At 38.4% G+C, this 22,573-nt stretch overlaps 4 protein-coding genes across 4 annotated transcripts; all 4 read left to right on the forward strand.

The window, feature by feature from the left end:
• The first annotated feature begins 458 nt into the window (after window positions 1-458).
• Window positions 459-4,392, forward strand: LOC127080091 (uncharacterized). Its single transcript, XM_051020420.1, has 4 exons — window positions 459-561; window positions 649-990; window positions 4,232-4,245; window positions 4,342-4,392. Exons 1-4 carry the CDS (start codon window positions 459-461, stop codon window positions 4,390-4,392), a joined length of 510 nt encoding a protein of 169 aa, XP_050876377.1.
• A 6,671-nt stretch (window positions 4,393-11,063) lies between these two features.
• Window positions 11,064-14,952, forward strand: LOC127083689 (uncharacterized). Its single transcript, XM_051024019.1, has 2 exons — window positions 11,064-11,315; window positions 13,361-14,952. Exon 2 carries the CDS (start codon window positions 13,366-13,368, stop codon window positions 13,999-14,001), a length of 636 nt encoding a protein of 211 aa, XP_050879976.1. The 5' UTR covers window positions 11,064-11,315; window positions 13,361-13,365; the 3' UTR covers window positions 14,002-14,952.
• Window positions 14,953-16,805: 1,853 nt separating this feature from the next.
• LOC127080092 (uncharacterized) lies at window positions 16,806-18,406 on the forward strand. Its single transcript, XM_051020421.1, has 2 exons — window positions 16,806-18,272; window positions 18,377-18,406. Exons 1-2 carry the CDS (start codon window positions 16,806-16,808, stop codon window positions 18,404-18,406), a joined length of 1,497 nt encoding a protein of 498 aa, XP_050876378.1.
• An 867-nt stretch (window positions 18,407-19,273) lies between these two features.
• Window positions 19,274-22,207, forward strand: LOC127083690 (uncharacterized; the record flags this gene model as incomplete). The annotated part of the gene is made up of 1 exon (XM_051024020.1): window positions 19,274-22,207. A coding segment is annotated over exon 1 (2,934 nt), but the record flags the coding sequence as incomplete, so codon positions are not given.
• Between the last annotated feature and the right edge of the window lie 366 nt (window positions 22,208-22,573).

Raw genomic sequence — 22,573 nt, forward strand, 5'->3', positions numbered from 1 at the left:
AGCCCCCTATTTTGATTCCACTTGTCTCAGGAAAGCCATTAATCATGTATCGGACTATGCTTGAAGGGTCAATGGGATGCATGTTGGGGCAACATGACGAAACTGGTCGGAAAGAATATGTTATTTACTATCTGAGTAAAAAGTTTACTGATTGTGAAAGTCGATATTCGCTTTTGGAGAAGACTTGTTGCGCGCTAGCATGGGCCGCTCGTCGTTTAAGGCAGTATATGATTTGTCATACTACTTTGTTGATCTCGAAAATGGATCCAATAAAGTATATCTTTGAGAAACCTGCCTTAACTGGAAGACTTACCCGTTGGCATATGCTCTTGCCGAAATACGACATCCAGTACGTAACCCATAAAGCAATCAAGGGAACTGTTTTAGCAGAGTATCTCACTCACCAACCAGTTGAAGACTATCAGCCATTGAAGTTTGATTTCCCTGATGAGAATATAATGGTGATAAAGGATTGTGAGATCCCAGGCCCAAATGAAGGACCAGGCCCAGGATCTCGATGGAAGCTCGCGTTTGATGGTTCCTCCAATTACAGCGGTCATGGTATGGGAGTTGTTTTGATGAATCCAAATGGTGGCTTTACCCCTTTCACAACAAGGTTGTGCTTTGATTGTACGAATAATGTCGCAGAGTATGAAGCTTGTATCCTTGGTATTGAAGCCGCAATTGATCTCCGAATCAATATCCTTGATGTGTATGGAGATTTAGCCTTGGTGATCTATCAGGCCAAAGGTGAATGGGATACCCGTGATGCGAAGTTAATCCCTTATCGTGCTCATGTTGTAAAACTGATTGAATACTTTAATGATATCACTTTCCATCACATCCCAAGAGTAGAAAATCAAGTGGTTGACGCTTTGGTAACCTTAGCAGCAATGTACCAAGTCAGATTCCATAATGAAACTCCAGTTATTCGAATAGAGCGAAGAGATGAGCCTGCCTACTATCAACTAATTGAAGAAGAAACTGATGGTAAACCATGGTTTCATGACATCAAGCGTTATCTTCTAAGTCAAGAGTATCCAGAAGATGCTACATTGTTGGATAAGAAAACTTTGAGGAGGTTATCGTCCAAATTCTTTTTGAGCAATGATGTGCTTTACAAGAGAAACCATGACATAGTTCTGCTCAGATGCGTGGATAGACACAAAGCAGACATCTTAATTGAGGAGATTCGTGAAGGATCCTTTGGAACCCATATTAATGGGCATGCCATGGCCAAGAAGATTTTGAGAGCTGGTTATTATTGGTTGACCATGGAGCCCGATTGTTTCAGCTATACTAGAAAATGTCATAAATGTCAGATTTATGTTGATAAAGTGCATGTACCGCCAATACTGCTGAACATTTTGACATCGCCTTGGCCCTTCTCAATGTGGAGCATCGACATGATTGGTGCTATAGAGCATAAGGCTTCCAACAGTCATCACTTCATCCTGGTTGCCATCGATCACTTTACTAAATGGGTGGAGGCTGCTTCCTACACCAATGTGACGAGGCATGTGGTCGCTCGTTTTATCAAGAAGGATATTATCTGCCGCTATGGAATCCCAAGCAAGATCGTTACCCACAACGGTTCAAACTTAAACAACAAGACAATGACAAAATTATGTGAGAGTGTCAAGATTGACCACCATAATTCTTCTCCATATCGTCCAAAGATGAACGGTGTTGTTGAAGCTGCCAACAAAAACATTAAGAAAATCCTGCCAAAATGGTGAAAACCTACAAAGACTGGCACGAGATACTACCCTTTGTATTGCATGGATACTGGACCTCAATCCGCACTTCAACAGGGGAAACCACATTCTCCTTGATCTATGGGATGGAAGCGGTTCTCCCAGTCGAAGTAGAGATACCTTCAATGAGAATATTGATGGAGGCCAAGCTAGATGAAGCTGAATGGATCCAGAACAGTTATGATTAGCTTAACCTTATTGATGAGAAGCGTATGACTGCTCTGTGTCATGGACAATTGTACCAACAACGAATTAAGAAAGCTTTTGACAAGAAGGTCCGTCCTCGAGAGTTCAAGGAAGGGGATCTCGTGCTCAAGAAGATCTTGCCAATACACAAAGATTCGCGTGGAAAGTGGACTCCCAACTATGAAGGCCCATACGTTGTAAAGAGAGCATACTCTAGAGGCGCTCTATTTCTCACAACTATGGATAGAGAAGAGTTCATTCACCCTGTGAACTCTAATGCAATCAAAAGATACTATGCCTAACAAAAACCCTCTAAGTCGAAAAGATGAAAGGGAGACTTAAGCAAAAATGGGTATCCTGGTGGACTGAAAACCCGAAAGGGTGGTCCAGGAAAAAGTTAGGGATAATAATAAAAAAATGGTAGCTCGCTAAGTTGAAAACCCGAAAGGGCGACTTAGGAAAAAAAGAGCGTCCCAGTGGATTGAAAACCCGAAAGGGCGATCCAGGCAAAAATTAGGGACAAAAGGCGTAGACTGCATCAGTCGTCACTAATCAACACAGAAGACCCAAAGATGGAAGATCAATCCAGTTACTCCCTTCAGAAGCGAAGTCTCGTGGAGTCATTGTTATTAGGGATAGTAGTAGTCACTGTGATTCAATGTAAGCCTTTTCCCGTTGCCATTTTCTAAATTTGTAACGTTCCATGGAGCTACACCATTTGTGTGCTACCATTCTTCAATAAATACAAGTTTGCCTATCAATTTCTATCGTTTGTTATTTTTCTCTGATTTTCTTTGTTATGCAAAATGCCATTTATTTGTTAATAATGAAATTTTGAACTTAAAATATTTTTTCAACATATTGAGAAACACGATTTTTGCTTTGACATGTGGAGATATTAAAAGGAAATCTTTCGTCTTTCCCCGTATGTCTCAAGTTGCAAGACTTCTTCTGGATAATCAACATATATCTCCAGAGAGCACGAATTTATCATTCTCCGAAAGGATTACTGGGCCAGTTGTAACTGTTCAGCTTGATGGATCCTCATTTGATGCATTTATAGTCACTCCTTTGATTGAGTTGTTGGTGTTGAGGATTCAGTATCTCCATTAAAGCCTTCTCTAAATATCCAGTCTGCATATTGTCAGCATTTGCATATCATGATCATTCATACATCATGCATATAAGCCAAATAAAAACCATGCCTAGCCCGAAGTATACTTCGTGCTCATTTTCATAATCTCAGGTCTCATTGTTGATTGTATCCCTTGACCTCTAAGTCCAGTTGTTACTGGCGTTGTTTGTTAAGTCTGGTTCTTACCAGTGTCTTTGATCAAATCTAGTTATAACTGGTATCTCTTTAAATCTGGTTGTCACCAACATCTTTTGTCAAGTCCAGTTGTAACTGGCATCCCATTTCCAAATCCAATTGTAACTGGTACCTTTTAAAGTCTGGTTGTAACCAGCATTGTTTGCAAGTCCAATTGTTATTGGCATTACCTCTCATGTACAGTTATAACTGGCATCTTGTTTTCAAAACCCAATGGTAATTGGTACCTGTAAGTCTGGTCGTAACCAGCATTTGTTTGCAAGTCCAATTGTTATTGGCATTACCCGTCAAGTCCAGTTGTAACTGGAGCTCAAATTTTGAAGTCCAGTTGTAACTGATATCTTTTTAAAGTCTGGTTATCACCGACATCTTATCCAATTGTAATTGGTATCTCAAGCACAGCTGTAACTGGCGCTATGTTAAGACCCATTTGTAAATAGTATGTTAAGTCTGGTTATCACCACCATTGGTTTGCAAGTCCAATTGTTATTGGCATTTACCTATTAAGTCCAGTTGTGACTGGCATCCGGTTTACAAGTCCAGTTGTTACCAGTATCTTTAAGTCTGGTCGTCACCAACGCCCTTGAAGTCCTGTTGTGACTGGAACCAATCCGTTTGAGTCTGGTTGTAACCAGCATTTATTTATAAGTCCAATTGTTATTGGCACCTACATATAGCTTTCTGTCTTATTTGTCCTGGTGTTTCCTGAAAAGTTGTCGTTGACTCTTTCGTTATAAGGAAATTCTAAGTTCGGCTGATTTTCTTGTGAGAAATCTCTGGATTTGTCCAGAATGTTCAGGTTGTCATCAGGTCATGTATGAACCTGTTGATATACTCTCTTTGAATTTTCTAATATCGTCAGGTCATGTCTGAACCTGCTGTCAGAACTTTTGATATTCCCCAGCATTTTCAGGTCATGTATGAACTTATTGCTGAAAATTTATTTACTTTTTTCCAGTTTTGACAAGTCATGTTTGAACTTGTAGATGGAACCTTTTTATTCCACCGGTCGTCAGATCATGTATGAACCTGTTGACTAATTTTATATGATTGTTAAAACGGTTTTAGGTCATGTATGAACCTGTTGGTCAAGCTCTCAAGTCCAATTATAAGGTGTAGTCAGGTCATGTCTGAACCTATTTTATTGAACCTTTTTCTTTGGATATTTCACTGTAGTCAGGTCATGTCTGAACCTGTTGCCGAATTTTTCTCTGAAACCTCCAATTGGCAGGTCATTTATGAACCTGTTGTTTAAACTTTCCTTGATATTCCAGTGTTTCTAAGTCATGTATGAACATGTTATTGGAACTTTCTTAAAGAATTCAAGTTGTCGTCGAGTCATGTGTGAACTTGCTGACAAAATCTCTTGTATTCTAAGTGTCGTTTGTCAATTTTCACTTTGAGTACTCCCCAGTGTGTCTGACTCTCCAACATGGTTGTTATCCTCAACGAGTTTGTTTCTAACCTCTTGTTTGTTTCTGGTGGCCCACCAATAATTTGGTGTTTACCATTCCCCACATATTTGTTTGTCCTACATAAAATCTGCTATTATGATTCATCATATCCCTAACAGATAAAGATCACACAAGAAGAGAGTCTTGTATCATATCATATCATATCATATCATATCATTTTCATTTCAGGATCAAAATCCGGGTATTCTTAGTATTTAACTATCTCCTACTATGATCATATGAAGAGTGCCCTGCTTCATATTCTGTAGTTGAAGATACTTAAATAGGGGCAACTGTCACACCCCAACCTTGACCCTGAATCATCGATTCAATACATTCATCATAGCTATTGCATCTCTACATAGCATACCACACATGCCATACCGCATAGTGCCTAGAATATCAGTCAAAATAATTATTTTTGAATCTACAGCCAAACTGGTTGAATTAATCGCCAGATGTGCGTTAAATCAACAGGCGAAAATTTTTAAGATCAAGCTTCCAGACATCAGCTTTATTAATCTACGTTTTGCGTAGTTTAATCTGGTTGATCGATTTATTTTCCAGCTAATTTTTCGGCCACTTTTTGATCAGCTCGAGCCTGTTTAACCAGTAAAAATTTATTTCAGAATTAAAAGAAACGTTGTATTTTTCCAATAAGTTTATTTTGCACTGATCATTTTAATGCATTCGCCTTAAATTTCTGGGCACTTTGATACCCAACTTTTATCTATAATCAATCATTTTATTTTTGTTTCTTTATCCAAATTAATTAATTAGATTTTTTTCTATTATTTAGTTTGAAATTGAATTAGAATTTTTAATAAGCATATTTTTTTCTTTAGCAATAATAATAATTACTTCAAAACAAAGAAATTTTTAAAAGTGGAAGGACTATCCACATTTTGACAGTTTATAAAGAGTCATTGGATACCCCTTCCACATATTTCTGGATCTACCCGTTACTCTCTCTCTCTCTCTAAAAATAAAAGTAAAAAAAGAATTTTATCCAATGAATCTTCTCCACGTGGCTAACTGTAAGATTTAAGTGGATATTTTCTTTTCAAAATTACACCACCAAGTGACAACTAGCAAGGGGAGAGTGGGTCTACTAAAATGGTAGGAAGTAACGTTTCTTTTATGGGACTACATGCAATGTTTGAATGATGGTGAATGGATAACCATCAGGGATCCTTCTCACGCACCACCTTGATGGAAAAAGGACCACGAATTTGGAGGATCCTTTCTCTCAGCTGATAAAGTGGTGGTCTCTCATCTTTTTGAAAGGAGAAAACAAACACACAAAAAAGCATTTTGTAATACCTATCTTTTTCCATTCACAAACAAAGAATATCCATCCACTGACTAGTAGCTCTCTCCGTCGGCGACGGAAAGTCTCCATGAAAGCCACTCTTCATACAAATAAAAAAGGACTTCAACCACCAAATCCACACTCCACTGTCACCTTGCTCACCATAACAAAACCACAATAACCCACTCTAAACAAAAACAACTTAGACCAACCTTTATCGTGACTCACCGTGAACACCAACTGTGATACTCCCTTCCGACTTTGCACCTCTCATTTCATCTTCGGCCAACCACTTCGTCGGATCCTAAGACTAACCAAGCATATTACCGAAAAAACTCACGATATGCAATTGTATCATCCTCACTCTTCATCAAAGTTCTTGACCTCACACGAGCTTACATCATCGTCGGTTTCTCCTCGTTGAAACACATCGACCAAAAGGTGGTACGCAACAAACCGACCGTAAGCTCATTCAGCCCTCACATCGCCAAAATCACGTTCTAAAGATTATCGAAAACGCAAACGCAAGGTATCCATTTTGTGTCATAATTTTTGAAGTTGTCATGTTTTGTTTTGAATGTTGTGTTTTTTTTGTATAAAGAAGATGAAGGTTTGTGATTTGGATTGAAGAATTTGTTACACTTTCATATGTTTTTTTTAATTTGGATTTATGTGAGGAAGATGGACCTTGTTGTTATTTGAATAGAGTATATGTTTGTATGTTCATGATTTGCATTGTTATTGTTTGTTATATGTTTATTTTATGCTGAAATTTACAGTGTTCTTCGAGTAAGAATTTATATCAGTAAAGTGGCTTGGAAACTTTGTTTAAATGCACCATAGTCATTGCTTTTGGTCTATGATGTATAAAAGGTATTATGTATATATTGTAAAAAATTGTTGAAGTTAGTCATATAGAATGAACGTTGGAATTAAGGTGTTGTTTGAAATTGGATTTTTTTAATACATTCAATTATTCCCAGGCTCACATGAGTTTCAAGGCTTCATTGTTGGTTCATCCATGGTTATAGGAACTTTTGGTTTTATAATGGTCTGCATTTTTGTTTACATAAGAAATAATAGGATTTTTTTGGGTTTTCTTTTCATCCCTTTTGGACAGACTATCATCACGAGTGAGAGAGATAGGTTTTGGTATTTCATATGCTATTCTTAATAGTACGCCATGTGTCATAATTTGGTTTGGTTACATGTTAACTTTTTAAAAAAATGAAAATGAAAAAAAAGCAGGCACTTAATCGATGTCCTCTGTTTTCTTATTATTATTATGTTTCTTTTTTTATTCTTAATCAATTCATTGTCATTATCTTTAGTTTTTGAATTATATTTGGTTTTTTTTGGGCCATTGCATTTTTTTATCTTTAAGCCCACCAACTCTTACGCCCTTGTCTTACCAATTGCACCTCATTTTATTTTTGTAAATTAGTATATTTGGTTGCTATTTTTATTTCCATTGCGATAAATTGGATTTCTAATCCATGGATTCGGTAATTTCATACCGTTACGCCGCAAAATTTTTGATATATTGATAGTATTTTGTTGCATTTTGATCCATCACATACGACATTTTGGTTGTTGTCAATATGCATAAACCGGCTTTGAGCACATCACCTAGGGTTTTGTTTGCTTCTCTATTTCATCTTGCCTTGCAAGTATTTGTGTTATATGACTTTGATTCGTATTCTCGCATCCTGATTTTAATCCGCGCCCATTTCAATTTTATTTCTTTTGATTTAATCTTTGATTGTGTTGTAAATATAATTTATGTATTTATTATTTTCTTCACATGGCCTACTCTTGGATCTTCTTACAATGAAACCATCCTCTTTCACCTACACTCATACATTGCTTGCTTGTTGATTGGGCCCGATTTAATTGTTTCATTATCTTGAATCCTCACTCCCATGATGTATAATAATTTTACTGTTATTTCTTTATTTGCTTGACTGTTTAGCTAGCTACTAACCCAAGAATAAAATCAATTTCTTTTCACAAAGATAAAAAACAATGACTCAATCCAACGTCGAGTATTTTCTCAATAAACAAATCAATCCATTCCATTTCTTTCAAACCATGTCATTCAAATCTTTCTCAATCGCTCATCAAATGCTTGATCCAACGTCAAACCATTTTCACAATAAAAACTCAAAAATACTTAATTCCTATTTAACACTTTTCAATAAAGATGGAAATTGAACGTGATGGATACCATGCACTTCTGAGACTAAGATTCGAGATGGATATCTCGCCCATCTTAGCTCTCGTCGTCATTCAGGATGGTCAACACGGTTTTGTCAAACCCTTTTTTCAATTAAATCTCAAAAACACAAAAATATATCAAACCTTTTCGCAAATAAGGTGGAAATGGAACATGGTGGATACCACGCACTCCTGGGGCTAGGATTCGAGATGGATATCTCGCCCATCCAAGTTCTCGCCATTACTCAAAACACATTCAATCCAATCAAACTTTTTTACGCCTCTGTGCGATTGACCCTTAAACCCTTTCTCAAACGAAAGGTATTTTGTTTCAAGATGATGCAAAGCAATGTTTCGTCCACTTGAACGTGTGAGTAAGCTTGCGACGTTGCCTGCAAATGTTGATTTGTAAATCCATTCGGTCGTGATGCAAACGTCCCCTTCTCCACTTGTTTTGGGTAGTCCAACAATGTTTTCATCGATTGACACAAAGTAGCTTTCACTAAAATCGACCAACAAACAAGCATTTTTCTACCCAGAACTACGTAAGCCTTGAGTTCTCTATTGCACCTGGAGATACGTAGGAGCAGGATTCGTAAATCTTGTCAGGCCCATTAATAAAAAACTTAGGTTTAGTCTCCTTTGTTGAAAATCCAAACTTTTTTCTCTTTTCTATTCTTTCTTTCCCACCTATTAACTTGAGAAGCCTAACACTTCAAACTAACACTAACGCGCACAACTAACCTAACGGTTCCCGTTGAGTACAACGGACATGAGGGGTGCTAATACCTTCCCCTTGCGTAATCGACTCACGAACCCTGATTTGGTTGCAACGACCATAATCATTGTCGTTCTTTCTTGAGGTTTTATCGATATTTCCCCTTTCCTTTTGAGGAATAAATAAAGTTTGGTGGCGACTCTGTTCAGTCCATCATTACGAGCGTGCGATTGCGCTTCGCTAAGTCGTGTTCTCTCACATTTTTTTTGAGGTACAACAGCTGTCTTGGGGACATCTTCTTCGGCAATGAGAATCTGATTGTAGCCAGAGTATTCATCAAGTAGGCTCAGATACTCAAAACCTTCAAAACCTACGGCCGAATCTGTCGCACCCCAAAATTTGACTTTGGCTTTGTTGACCACATCTTGATTAATCTCGTTGTCTCGTATTCATCTCAATTTCTTAAACTTCGCGTGACAACTGGTTTGATTAGGTTTTGTGTGTTTTCGTTGCTTACCGTGTTGTATTTCATTGTTTTAGCAAAACCTGGCCGATATCGTTGCCTCGTATTTATCTCGCTTATCTCTGTTGTGCGTGGCATCGCTTCGATTAGGTTTTGTGCATTTTTATCTATTTAATTGTTTGTTTGTCGGTATTTTGACTGTATTTCGAATATATTAGAGTTTTCGTATTGTCCGATTATTTGTGATTGTGTTTGTCAGTGTTTTCGTGATCTCGTGTTGATTTTATTATTGCCTAGGGTTGTTTATTTAATTACGTGTTGTGCCGTGTGATTTAATCGAGTCTGTTTGAGTCGTGTTGTTGATTTTACTGGTTTACCGGTTTACTGGTTTATTGGTTTTATCAATTTGTCTGTTTTGCTGTGCAAATTGTCATCGTTTTTATCGCGTTCGTGTCGCTCGATTTTATCGTATTTTAATCGTGTGCCGTTTAATATTATTTGTGCTTAATATTAATTGTGTTTAGTTGTTAATTAGTTTATTTAATTAGGATTAATATTATATTAGTTTATTATTATTATTATTATATAATATATAAATTATATTATTAATTTATGTTAGATATTTTTTAGGTTTCTTATTGTTTAAGTAATCTAAATATATATTATTAATTTATGTTAGATATTTTTTAGGTTTCTTATTGTTTAAGTAATCTAAATACATATTATTAATTTATGTTAGATATTTTTTAGGTTTCTTATTGTTTAAGTAATCTAAATATATATTATTAATTTATGTTAGATATTTTTTAGGTTTCTTATTGTTTAAGTAATCTAAATATATATATATATATATAGATGTGGTTAGTAAGAAAAAAGAAGAGAGGTGGATCAGTAAGGAAAAAACGTGTGGTGAGAGAAACAGAGAATTGAAAAGAAATATTTTTCCAAAAGCATTACCGTATTTCATTTGTTCTTCATTTTCGGTAACCCAAAATCGTCTCGATTATTCACCGAAACACAAAACTGATTTCATATCTTTGAAGTTCGTTGAGTCCAGGTCACAAATATCCAAGGTTCATTTCATTCCGGCGTCGTTTCACCGATCAAAAGCGACGTTGAAGTCAGGTACTCACGAAGGCAGCCAGCACTGCGTCGGTGACGGTTTCCAGCTTTCGGTCGATCATTTGGACGATCAGAAGTTCATCCTCTTCACACAAGGTAATATTCTTCACTTATCTCTGAAATCGGCAAAGTTCCGGCTTGCCGACATGTGTTTTAATATATTATTTATCTATATATATATATATATATATATATATATATATATATATATATATATATATATATATTATTTTTGTCTATTATATATTATTTGTCTAAATGTACATATATATTATTTTTGTCTACTATATATTTATTGTCTAAAATATATATATATATATATATATATATATATATATATATATATATATATATATTACTTTTGTTTACTAAATATTGTTTATCTTTTATTATTATTTTGCATATATGTTTTATTTAAATGTTAGTTAAATTAATTATTTGTTTAAATGTTTATTTTAATTAAATGTTTATTTATATCAAATGTTTATTTATTACCGTATTTCATTTGTTCTTCATTTTCGGTAACCAAAAATCGTCCCGATTATTCACCGAAACACAAAACCGATTTCATATCTTTGAAGTTCGTTGAGTCCAGGTCACAAATATCCAAGGTTCATTTCATTCCGGCGTCGTTTCACCGATCAAAAGCGACGTTGAAGTCAGGTACTCACGAAGGCAGCCAGCACTGCGTCGGTGACGGTTTCCAGCTTTCGGTCGATCATTTGGACGATCAGAAGTTCATCCTCTTCACACAAGGTAATATTCTTCACTTATCTCTGAAATCGGCAAATTTCCGGCTTGCCGACATGTGTTTTAATATATTATTTATCTCTCTCTCTCTCTCTCTCTATATATATATATATATATATATATATATATATATATATATATATATATATATATATATTATTTTTGTCTATTATATATTATTTGTCTAAATGTACATATATATTATTTTTGTCTACTATATATTTATTATCTAAAATATAAATATATATATATATATATATATATATATATATATATATATATATATATATATATATATATATATATATATATATATTACTTTTGTTTACTAAATATTGTTTATCTTTTATTATTATTTTGCATATATGTTTTATTTAAATGTTAGTTAAATTAATTATTTGTTTAAATGTTTATTTTAATTAAATGTTTATTTATATCAAATGTTTATTTTGTCTAAAGTAAATGTTTATATTGTTTTTTTTATATTTGTTTATGTTGTTACTAACCGTTTCGTTTCAGTTTCAGCTCGATTAACTCCACTAACTATTCGTAATACTAACTATTCATAGCTAACTGTGTTGTAATAATTTACTTTCTCGCATTTTTTATGTTCTGTATTGTGTGTTTAATCGTATTGTTCACGTTTTATGTTAAAAAATCGAAAAATCCAAAAAAGAGAAACCCGATGCGATTCCAACGGTCGCCGTTTAAGAAACCCTTTTTCACACACTCACAAGCTTACTCTTGGGCTTCCTTATAATGAGCCCATTTATTTATTGTTTCAGGGTTTAGGCTCATTCAAATCTTTTGCCAGCTTTGGCTTTTCAGTTTAAAAACATTTTCAAAAGGACGTGTCAGTCTCGAAGCCTCCCGCCTAGGTCGAGCAAGAGATGGCAAGACACGCCAATCTAAAATCAACAAAACAGACTTTCCCCTTTTCTTTTGGGAGAACTACGTGGATTCTGATTTCTCCATTGCGCCTTGGAGATACGTAGGCATGAAGTCTACGACTTTATCGAGTCCAAAAACAATAAAATCAAGTTCTTTTCTCATCTCCCCAATCAAACGATCAAAGCGAAAAAAGCAAAGCATTCACATAAACATAAGCAAAAAGGTTCCTGTGGAGTACCACAGATGTAGAGGGTGCTAATACCTTCCCTTTGCATAACCAACCCCCGAACTCGTAACTCTAAAGGGATTTATCGTTATTTTTCCCTTCCTCTTTTTGGATAAAATAAAAGACGGTGGCGACTCTTGCATTTAAAATATTTTTCAAACGGGTTAAGTTCAATCAATACTTAATCTCGTGAAAAATCCCGCCGCGACAGAATGGCGACTCTGCTGGGGAGTTACATGATTAAACTTATTTGAGGGTTTAGCCTATCTTTGCTTGTTTATATGTTTGCTTTGTGAATATTTGCTAAATTGTATTGTTTGTAATGTTTGTTATTTTGGGTTTTGGGGGATACTTGTGATAAATCCTATACCCGGATTTGGGGCACATTTGAGATAGGATGGATTATAATGCAGGTTGACTTGATAGGAGACAATCCTTACCGAGTTGACTTGAGCCTTTGTCCGCTTGGTGGAGGCCTCTTTGAGGGTGATAGTGCTAAACAAGTCATTTGTGAGGCATTGCTGCTTTCGACGGGCCCGTGAAGCCAAGGACCTTAGTTTACCTTTACCCCATCTTGGCCTTACTTAGGATGTGATGCGGTGACCACTTCGGACCAAAAGTCTGGTTTGGTTGATACGCGATATCACACTCAAGCGAGATTCTTTTGAGAATAATATTGGAAAGCGAGCAGTTGCTTAACCCGGTATTATCCGAAGAAGGATCCATAATCTTGGGAACTTTTAGAACCCGTTTGGCAGGTGAACCTTAGAACTTATCTTGGGGCTTTGTCCTAAACTCCATGCTGGTAATGAACTTTGAGCCTTGTATTGTTTGACCATGTTTGTGTTTGTTGCATTCATGCATGACATGCATTCATTCCCATCATTTCAACCTTTTTCCAAGGAACTTAAAGTGAGGATTGCAAATATTGCAGGAAACATGGATTTTGGACGGAGAAGTGTGAAAAAGTACAATCTCATCAATCCAAAGATAGATGAACTAAAGAAACTAGTTTCTTCGATCGCAGATCCTATTGGTTTCAGAGACAGATATGGGGCACTTATATCTTTATTGACACTTAGGATGGAAGAAGGGTTATTGCAGACATTAGTACAGTTCTATGATCCAGTCTATCACTGTTTCACATTCCCAGACTATCAACTCATGCCTACATTGGAAGAGTATGCCCAATTGCTTCACATCCCAGTTGCTGATACAGTACCTTTCTCTAGTTCAGAAAAGTTACCCGAGCACAGTTCTCTTGCAAAAGTGTTGTACATGAAGAAGTCAGAATTCAAGAATAACTTCACCACCAAAGGAGGACTTCCAGGTTTCACTGTCAAGTTCTTAATGGGGAAGGTTTCTTATTTTTCCAGTCAAGGTTATGATATTATTGTGGAGCATCTGTTCGCCTTGTTGATCTACGGTTTGTTACTATTTCCTAATATTGAAGGTTTTGTGGATTCATATGCTATACGCATCTTCCTAAGTGGTAATCTTGTTCCAACTTTGCTCGGAGACACCTATCATTCCATCCATTACCGTACTTTGAAAGGAGGAGGAACCATAGTCTGATGTATACCGTTACTCTACAAATGGTTTGTCTCTCATCTTCCTAAGTCAGCTACTTTTTGGGATCGCAAGTCAGGACTTCAGTGGTCACAGAGGATTATGTCTCTTACCCAGTCAGATATTGCATGGTATAGTAGAGTTTTAGACGATGTGAAGATCATTGATAGTTGCGGGGAGTTCCCCAATGTGCCCCTCATGGGCACAAAGGGAATCATTTCTTATAATCCAGTACTTGCTAGGAGACAACTCGGTTACCCTATGAAGGACAAGCCTCCTAACATTCTTTTAGAAGGTATTTTCTTGGGGGATAACGAGGAGGACCCTACCATGAAAGAGAGAGTAGTAAGAGCTTGGCATCGTGTTTGTCGCAAAGGGAGACTTGAATTGGGTAAGAAAGATTGTACCTCCTATGAGTCGTACCTCCAGTGGATCAGAGCCAGAGCTATACAGTTGAAAATGCCATACCCACATCATGATCCTATCAAACCCGCTCCGTTGAAGACCCCCTACCTTCCGCTAGATGACGAAGAAGAACTCCAAGCCACCTTGGAGAGGGTCAAGAAAGAGAGAGACGCTTGGAAGGATAAGGCCCAGGTGCTCAAAATGGAAAATGAAGAACTTCAGAGACAGTTAAAGGAGCAAAGTGGAGAAGATCGTGCAGGTAAACGTCCAAGGGTGCAAGAGGATTTATTTTCCTCAGGCACAACAGATTACTCCCAGATTCCACAGTCCTCAGGTGCATGGAAAGGTCTTGTAGACAGTTTGGTGAAGGAGAAAGCTTTTATGCAGAAGGCCTATGAAGAAAGAATTGAGAGACTTGAAGGACAACTCCTACTTGTTTATGCTCGTCCTGATGACACATGTCCTTAAATGGTTTTCTTGGTTGTATTTTGGGTTGATAACTTTGTTTTGTTATAAAAAATGTTTGCAATTCTATCTTTTCCTTCACTTAGAGTTCCTTGGAAAATCATTCATTTTGCATATCCATGCATCACGTGCATACGGGTTGTCTGTCTCGGTCCAGTCTTCTAATAGTTGCTTCCCGCCAGCAGATCCATTTCAAGCTGACGCATAATTACAACACAAGAGCCAACTACAAAAGAAGAATGGAGATAACAGATAACGAGAACCGAGAATTGAAAGCTCAGGTTGACCGCCTTTCTGCTATGGTCGAGACATTGATAGCAAACCAAGCAGCCCAAGCTGCTCAACTTCAAACAGCACAAGCTCAGGTTGCCGAAGCACAAGATGCACAGATCTAGGCGCAAGCACAGGCAGCAGAGATGCGCAACCAAATGTTAATCGCCCGTCTACAAGCAGAGGAAGCCCAGGTTAGGGCTCAAGTTCATAATTCAGGACAGACTTCGGCACAGAATCAACCTCAAATTCAGAATCAGACAACAGCAGCACCCGTCACTAGAGTCATCGCTTCAGAAATCAACGCTGTCCCAGTCACTTCTGTTACCATCACAGCATCCCGTCCTTGGGAAATACCCAGGGATCTTAATCAAGATAGATATCAACAAGAGTTCGTTCCACCAAATGCTCCTGTCTTCACTAATGTGCCTCCCGTTGTTCACTATACTCCTCACCTAGGAGAACCTGTCTATCACGGCCCTACCCCAAGTGAGGATCCTGGTCTCAATGATAGAATGGATGAATTCCAGGATCAGTTTGCGGAATTACAAAAAGAGATAAAAGCTCTTCGTGGGAAAGAATTGTTTGGCAGAGATGTAAATGATATGTGTTTGGTTCCAGACGTAAGGATGCCAGCAAAATTTAAACTACCAGAATTTGAAAAGTACAAAGGAAGTTCTTGTCCACAGACCCATTTGGTTATGTACGTGTGAAAGATGTCAATGTACACCAACGACCAAAGGATGCTCATTCATTGTTTTCAAGACAGCCTTACCGGTGCAGCTTTACGCTGGTATATGGGAATAGACAGTTCTCAGATCAAGACTTTCAACGATTTAGGCGAGGCCTTTATCAAACATTACAAATACAACCTGGATAATGTGCCAGACCGAGATCAGTTGAGGTCCATGCAACAAAGAGAAAAGGAGACATTCCGTGAATACGCGCAAAGGTGGCGCGAAATTGCAGCACAGGTTGTTCCACCTATGGAAGAAAAGGAGATGACGAAAGTGTTCTTAAAGACTCTTGATACTTTTTATTACGAGAGGATGATTGCAAGCGCTCCTACAGACTTTACTGACATGGTAAACATGGGAGTCCGTTTAGAGGAAGCAGTTCGAGAAGGGCGTCTAGTCAGAGAAGGAAGTTCATCTTCAAGCGGGGCAAAGAGGTACGGCGGTTTTATGAAAAAGAAGGAACAAGAAACTAATGATGTGTCCTATAATCATCCAAGAAGGATCAATTATCCTTACCATTCCTAACACCAACATATAGCAGCCGTGACTCTAGTAATCACTTCCGCTCCAGTTCAAGTCCAATACCCTCAGCAGCGTACCAACCGCTTCCAACAGAATACTCAACTTCAGCAACAACATCAATCTCAACAACATCAACATCAGTTACAACAACGTCCACCACAGCAGCAAAGAAGAACCAATTTTGATCCAATTCCAATGTCATATGCAGAATTGTATCCAGCTTTGATCACTAAAAACCTTGTGCAACCACGACCACGACCTCTTGTACCAGAAGTGCTACCTTGGTGGTACAAGCCAGAGGTATCTTGTCCCTTTCATCAGAATGCTCCAGGTCATGACTTAGACAACTGTTTTGCTTTAAAGTTGGAAGTACAGAAGTTGACAAGAGCAGGTATCCTGACCTTCAAGAACATGGGTCCCAATGTGAAGGACAATTCAATGCCAAGTCATGGTCCTTCATCAGTGAACAATATAGAAGTTTGTCTCAATGAACAACGTGTTACGAAGATAGAGGAGATTCGGCGGTCTTTGGTTGAAATTCATTCTGTTTTATGTGCTCATGGTCTATTCCAACATGACCACCAGATCTGTGGTACATGTTCAGTCAATTCAAGAGGTTGTAGAAAGATTCAAGATGATTTGCAAGGCGTCCTTGATCAGGGTTTGATTCAGATTTCTAGACAAGTGAGTTCTCCAGAATCACAAGAACAAGAGGTGAATGTCATCATTCCTTGCTTCAACATTCCAGAGAAAGTAGAGATAGATTATCATCCGAGGGAGCCAGTGGTGATTTGCCCTCCGGGCCCAATGCCTTACACTTCAGATAAAGCGGTCCCCTACCGCTATGCAGCAACTATTATTGAGAACGGTAAAGAGGTCGTGATTAAAACCTTAGCCTCAGTTACCAATATCGCAGCAAATAGCCGAATGACGCGCAGTGGCCGCGTGTTCGCTCCGCCGGTTATCCCAAGTAGAAATGTTGAGAAAGATCCAGTAGTCGTGGTACCAGTGACAAGAGAAGCAGAAGGGCAAACAAGCAATTCAACCCTTGATAAAGAAACAGATGAACTACTTAGAATTATCAAGCTCAGTGACTACAAAGTGGTAGATCAGTTGCTACAGACACCGTCAAAAATCTCGATCCTGTCCTTATTATTGAATTCAGCTGTCCACAGAGAAGCACTACTGAAGGTGCTTGATCAAGCCTTTGTAGAACAGGATATAACAGTAGAGCAGTTCAACAATGTTGTAGGCAGCATCACTTCGTGCAATGGCTTAGGCTTTTGTGATGAAGAACTGCCAGAAGAAGGAAAGAATCACAACTTCGCTCTCCATATCTCAGCCAATTGTCAAGGGGATTCTTTGTCTAATATCCTAATTGACACCTGTTCATCTCTGAATGTCATGCCCAAGTCTACCTTGGTGAAGCTAAAGTACAAAGGGGGGCAAATGCGGCACAGTGGAATTATTGTGAAAGCGTTCGATGGATCAAGAAAATCAGTCATTGGAGAAGTTGATTTGCCTATTGGTATTGGACCACATGTATTCCAGATCACTTTCCAGGTTATGGATATAGTGCCAGCTTATAGCTGTCTGCTTGGACGCCCATGGATTCATGAGGCGGGTGCCATTACATCCACGTTACACCAGAAGTTAAAATTTTTCAAGAATGGGCAAATAGTGACGGTTAATGGGGAGCAGGATATGCTGATTATCCACCTTTCATCGTTTAGTGTGATAGAAGCAGACGAAACGGATGTTCAAACTCCATTTCAGGCCCTGACCATCGATGATTACAAGAAAAGTGAAGGTTCAATCGCGTCATTCGAAGACGCCCAGCAGATTGTCAAGACAGGTCCTACAGAAATGTGGGGCAAGGTGATAGAGTTGCCAGAAAACGTTAACCATGCAGGATTAGGCTTTGTTGATGGAAAACAAGTGCAGACTTCAGTGGTGCGACCTTTCAAAGATATCTTTCACAGCGGTGGGTTTATCAACATGGTAGCAGTTGAGGAGGATACTTTTGAGGGAAAGACAGAAGACGAAGGCCCCAGATTTGTGACACCAGGAGTAGTTATGAAGAACTGGACCGCAGTTGACATCCCACATTGTGTCCACATATCAAAGTAATTAAGCTTTTCAGTTTTCAAAAATCTTCCGCTTTAGCCCAAAGCGCGAAGCATTTAAAATGGGCACTTTTGTCAAAAACGTACTATCCATGAAAAAGATCTTTTGTGTTCCTATACACTTGTGTCCTTTTATCTTTTCAGCTTTTTCGGAAAATGGTAACACAAAAAAAAAAACCTTAAAAAGAACACATTTTTGCATGTCATGGTCAGTCCTCTAAAAACAATTGTTTGTACAGGTTACTTAAACTCGTTGAACACAATGACATCATGCCCTCTCCCAACTTTGAACATTCTCTATTCGAAGCTGAAGAGGAAGAGTGGGATGAGATTCCAGAAGAGGTCGCCCGCCAGCTTGAAAATGAAGAAGACACTATTCAGCCATACAAGGAGCCTTTGGAAACAGTCAACTTGGGTTCGGAAGAAAATGTGAAAGAAGTCAAAATTGGAGCATTGTTATCCCCATAGGTCAAGGAGCAATTGATCAGCCTGTTGAAAGAGTATGTAGATGTGTTTGCTTGGTCTTATCAAGATATGCCTGGTCTCGACACTGACATCGTAGAGCACAAGCTACCTTTGAAGCCAGAATGTCCACCGGTCAAACAGAAATTAAGAAGAACACATCCAGATATGGCCGTCAAAATTAAAGAAGAAGTTCTGAAGAAAATAGATGCTGGTTGTCTTGCCACTTCAGTGTATCCAGAGTGGATAGCAAATATTGTGCCAGTTCCTAAGAAGGACGGGAAGGTACGAATGTGTGTCGACTATCGTGACTTAAATAGAGCAAGCCCAAAGGATGATTTCCCCCTGCCTCACATTGACATGTTGGTAGACAATACAGCAAAGTTTGACATATTCTCCTTCATGGACGGATTCTCCGGGTATAACCAGATCAAAATGGCTCCCGAAGACATGGAAAAAACTACATTCATAACACCATGGGGAACATTCTGTTATCAAGTGATGCCGTTTGGGTTGAAGAACGCAGGTGCTACTTACCAGCGAGCCATGACAACGCTCTTTCACGACATGATGCACAAAGAGATTGAGGTTTATGTGGATGACATGATCGCGAAGTCTCGTTCAGAAGAAGGTCACTTAGTAGATCTATTGAAGCTGTTTCAACGATTGAGGAAGTTCCGTCTTCGCCTCAATCCGAACAAATGCACATTTGGCGTCAGGTCAGGTAAACTCTTGGGCTTCATTGTCAGCCAAAAAGGCATTGAAGTTGATCCAGATAAAGTAAAAGCTATCCAAGAGATGCCCGCACCAAAAACAGAAAGGCAAGTGAGAGGTTTTCTAGGACGATTGAATTACATATCCCGGTTTATTTCTCACATGACTGCCACTTGTGAACCTATCTTCAAATTGTTGAGAAAGAGTCAGAATTGTTTTTGGACAGAGGATTGTCAGAAAGCATTTGACAGTATCAAAGAGTACCTCATGGAGCCTCCTATCTTGTTACCATCTGTTGCTGGAAGACCGTTGGTTATGTATTTGACATTGCTTGAGAATTCTATGGGCTGTATTCTGGGTCAACAAGACGAAACTGGAAAGAAAGAGCATGCCATTTACTACTTAAGCAAGAAATTTACTGACTGTGAATCACGATACTCCTTATTCGAGAAGACATGTTGTGCATTGGCTTGGGCTGCTAAGAGATTGAGGCAGTATATGTTAAGTCACACCACTTGGTTGATATCCAAAATGGATCCAATCAAGTACATTTTTGAGAAGCCTGCACTCACTGGTAAGATTGCCAGATGGCAGATGCTGTTATCAGAATACGACATTGAGTATCATACCCAGAAAGCTATCAAGAGCAGTGTGTTGGCTGAGTACCTTGCTCACCAACCCGTTGAAGATCACGATGATAATGAGGATGAGTTTCCTGATGAAGATGTCATGTTCCTAAAATCCAGAGATTGTAAAGAGCCACTTCCTGAAGAAGGACCTGAACCAGATTCTCAATGGGGTTTAGTATTTGATGGAGCTTCCAACGTTTATGGACATGGAGTAGGTGCAGTCATTATCACTCCAGAAGGTTCTCATATTCCTTTCACGGCAAGAATTTGCTTTGAATGTACAAACAACATTGCTGAATATGAAGCCTGTATCATGGGTCTTGAAGAAGCCATTGACCTCCGCATCAAAAATCTTACTGTTTATGGTGACTCAGCGTTAGTTATCAATCAGATCAAAGGAGAATGGGAAACACGCCACCCTGGCTTGATCCCATACAAAGACTATGCAAGACGATTGTTGACTTTCTTCACCAAGGTTGAATTGCATCACATTCCTCGGGATGAGAATCATATGGCGGATGCTCTAGCTATGTTGTCTTCAATGTATCAAGTGGGTTTTTCAAACGAAGTACCCAGAATTGTGATCAAGCGACTTGACAGACCAGCACATGTGTTTACAGCTGAGGCCAGTTTTGATGATAAACCATGGTACCACGATATCAAGCATTTCCTTCAGACTCAGGAGTATCCTCTTGGAGCAACAGAAAAAGATAAAAAGACTTTGAGAAGATTGTCAGGTAGTTTCTTCCTTAATCAGAATGTGCTCTATAAGAGGAATTATGACATGGTCTTACTCAGATGTGTTGACAAAAAGGAAGCAGAAATGTTGATGAAAGAAGTTCACGAAGGGTCCTTTGGTACTCATGCAAACGGCCACTCTATGTCAAGAAAGATGTTGAGAGCTGGTTACTATTGGTTGACCATGGAATCAGATTGCTGCAAATTTGTAAAGAAGTGTCACAAATGTCAGATCTACGCTGATAAGGTTCATGTACCACCAACCTTTTTGAATGTGATTTCTGCTCCTTGGCCATTCTCAATGTGGGGCATTGACATGATCGGTATGATTGAACCCAAAGCTTCCAACGGACACCGTTTCATTCTCGTGGCAATTGATTACTTCACCAAATGGGTGGAAGCAGCTTCGTATGCAAAGGTGACAAAGCAAGTGGTGGTCAGATTCATCAAAAATAATCTCATTTGCCGATATGGCATTCCAAACAAGATCATCACTGACAATGGCTCCAATCTGAACAACAAAATGATGGATGAATTATGTGAAAGTTTCAGGATCGAGCATCACAACTCTTCTCCTTACCGTCCCAAGATGAATGGGGCAGTTGAAGCTGCAAATAAGAATATCAAGAAGATCATTCAAAAGATGGTTGTTACCTACAAAGATTGGCATGAAATGCTGCCTTTTGCACTACACGGATATAGAACATCAGTCCGTACTTCAACTGGGGCAACCCCATTTTCACTTGTATACGGTATGGAAGCTGTGTTACCGATAGAGGTTGAAATTCCATCAATGAGGATACTAATGGAAACTCAGTTGTCAGAGGCTGAATGGTGTCAAAGCAGATACGATCAGTTGAATTTGATTGAAGAAAAAAGAATGACTGCCTTGTGCCATGGACAGTTATATCAAAAGAGAATGAAGCAGGCATTTGATAGGAAGGTTAAGCCGAGAGAATTCAAAGAGGGTGACCTTGTGCTCAAGAAGATGATACTATTTCACAATGATTCTAGGGGCAAGTGGACTCCTAACTATGAAGGACCCTATGTTGTCAAGAAAGCCTTCTCAGGCGGTGCTTTAATTCTTACAAACATGGATGGTGAAGAGCTTCCACGTCCCGTGAATACAGATGCAGTCAAGAAATACTTCGCCTAAAAAATGAAAAGAACAGCTCGCTAAGTTGAAAACCCGGAAGGGCGGCTTAGGCAAAAATGAGCGTCTCGGTGGACTGAAAACCTGAAAGGGCGGTCCAAGCAGAAATTAGAGACATAAAAAAACAAAGAGAATATTATCCCGGTAGATTGAAAACCCGAAAGGGCAATCTAGGCAAAAGTTAGGGATTTCAGGCAAGTAACTGCATAACAGAGATAAGATCATTGAAGTATCAGAATATTTTCAACAGTTCTCCAACTTTCTTAAGGCTGCAATACAGGTCAAAAGTGGAAGAGAGAATGATGTCATTGTAGTTCAACGTACCCTTTTTCCACGAAATTACCATTTTCCAATTTA

This window comes from Lathyrus oleraceus, chromosome 5 (genome assembly GCF_024323335.1).
Source record: "Lathyrus oleraceus cultivar Zhongwan6 chromosome 5, CAAS_Psat_ZW6_1.0, whole genome shotgun sequence".
Taxonomy (NCBI): Eukaryota; Viridiplantae; Streptophyta; class Magnoliopsida; order Fabales; family Fabaceae; genus Lathyrus; species Lathyrus oleraceus.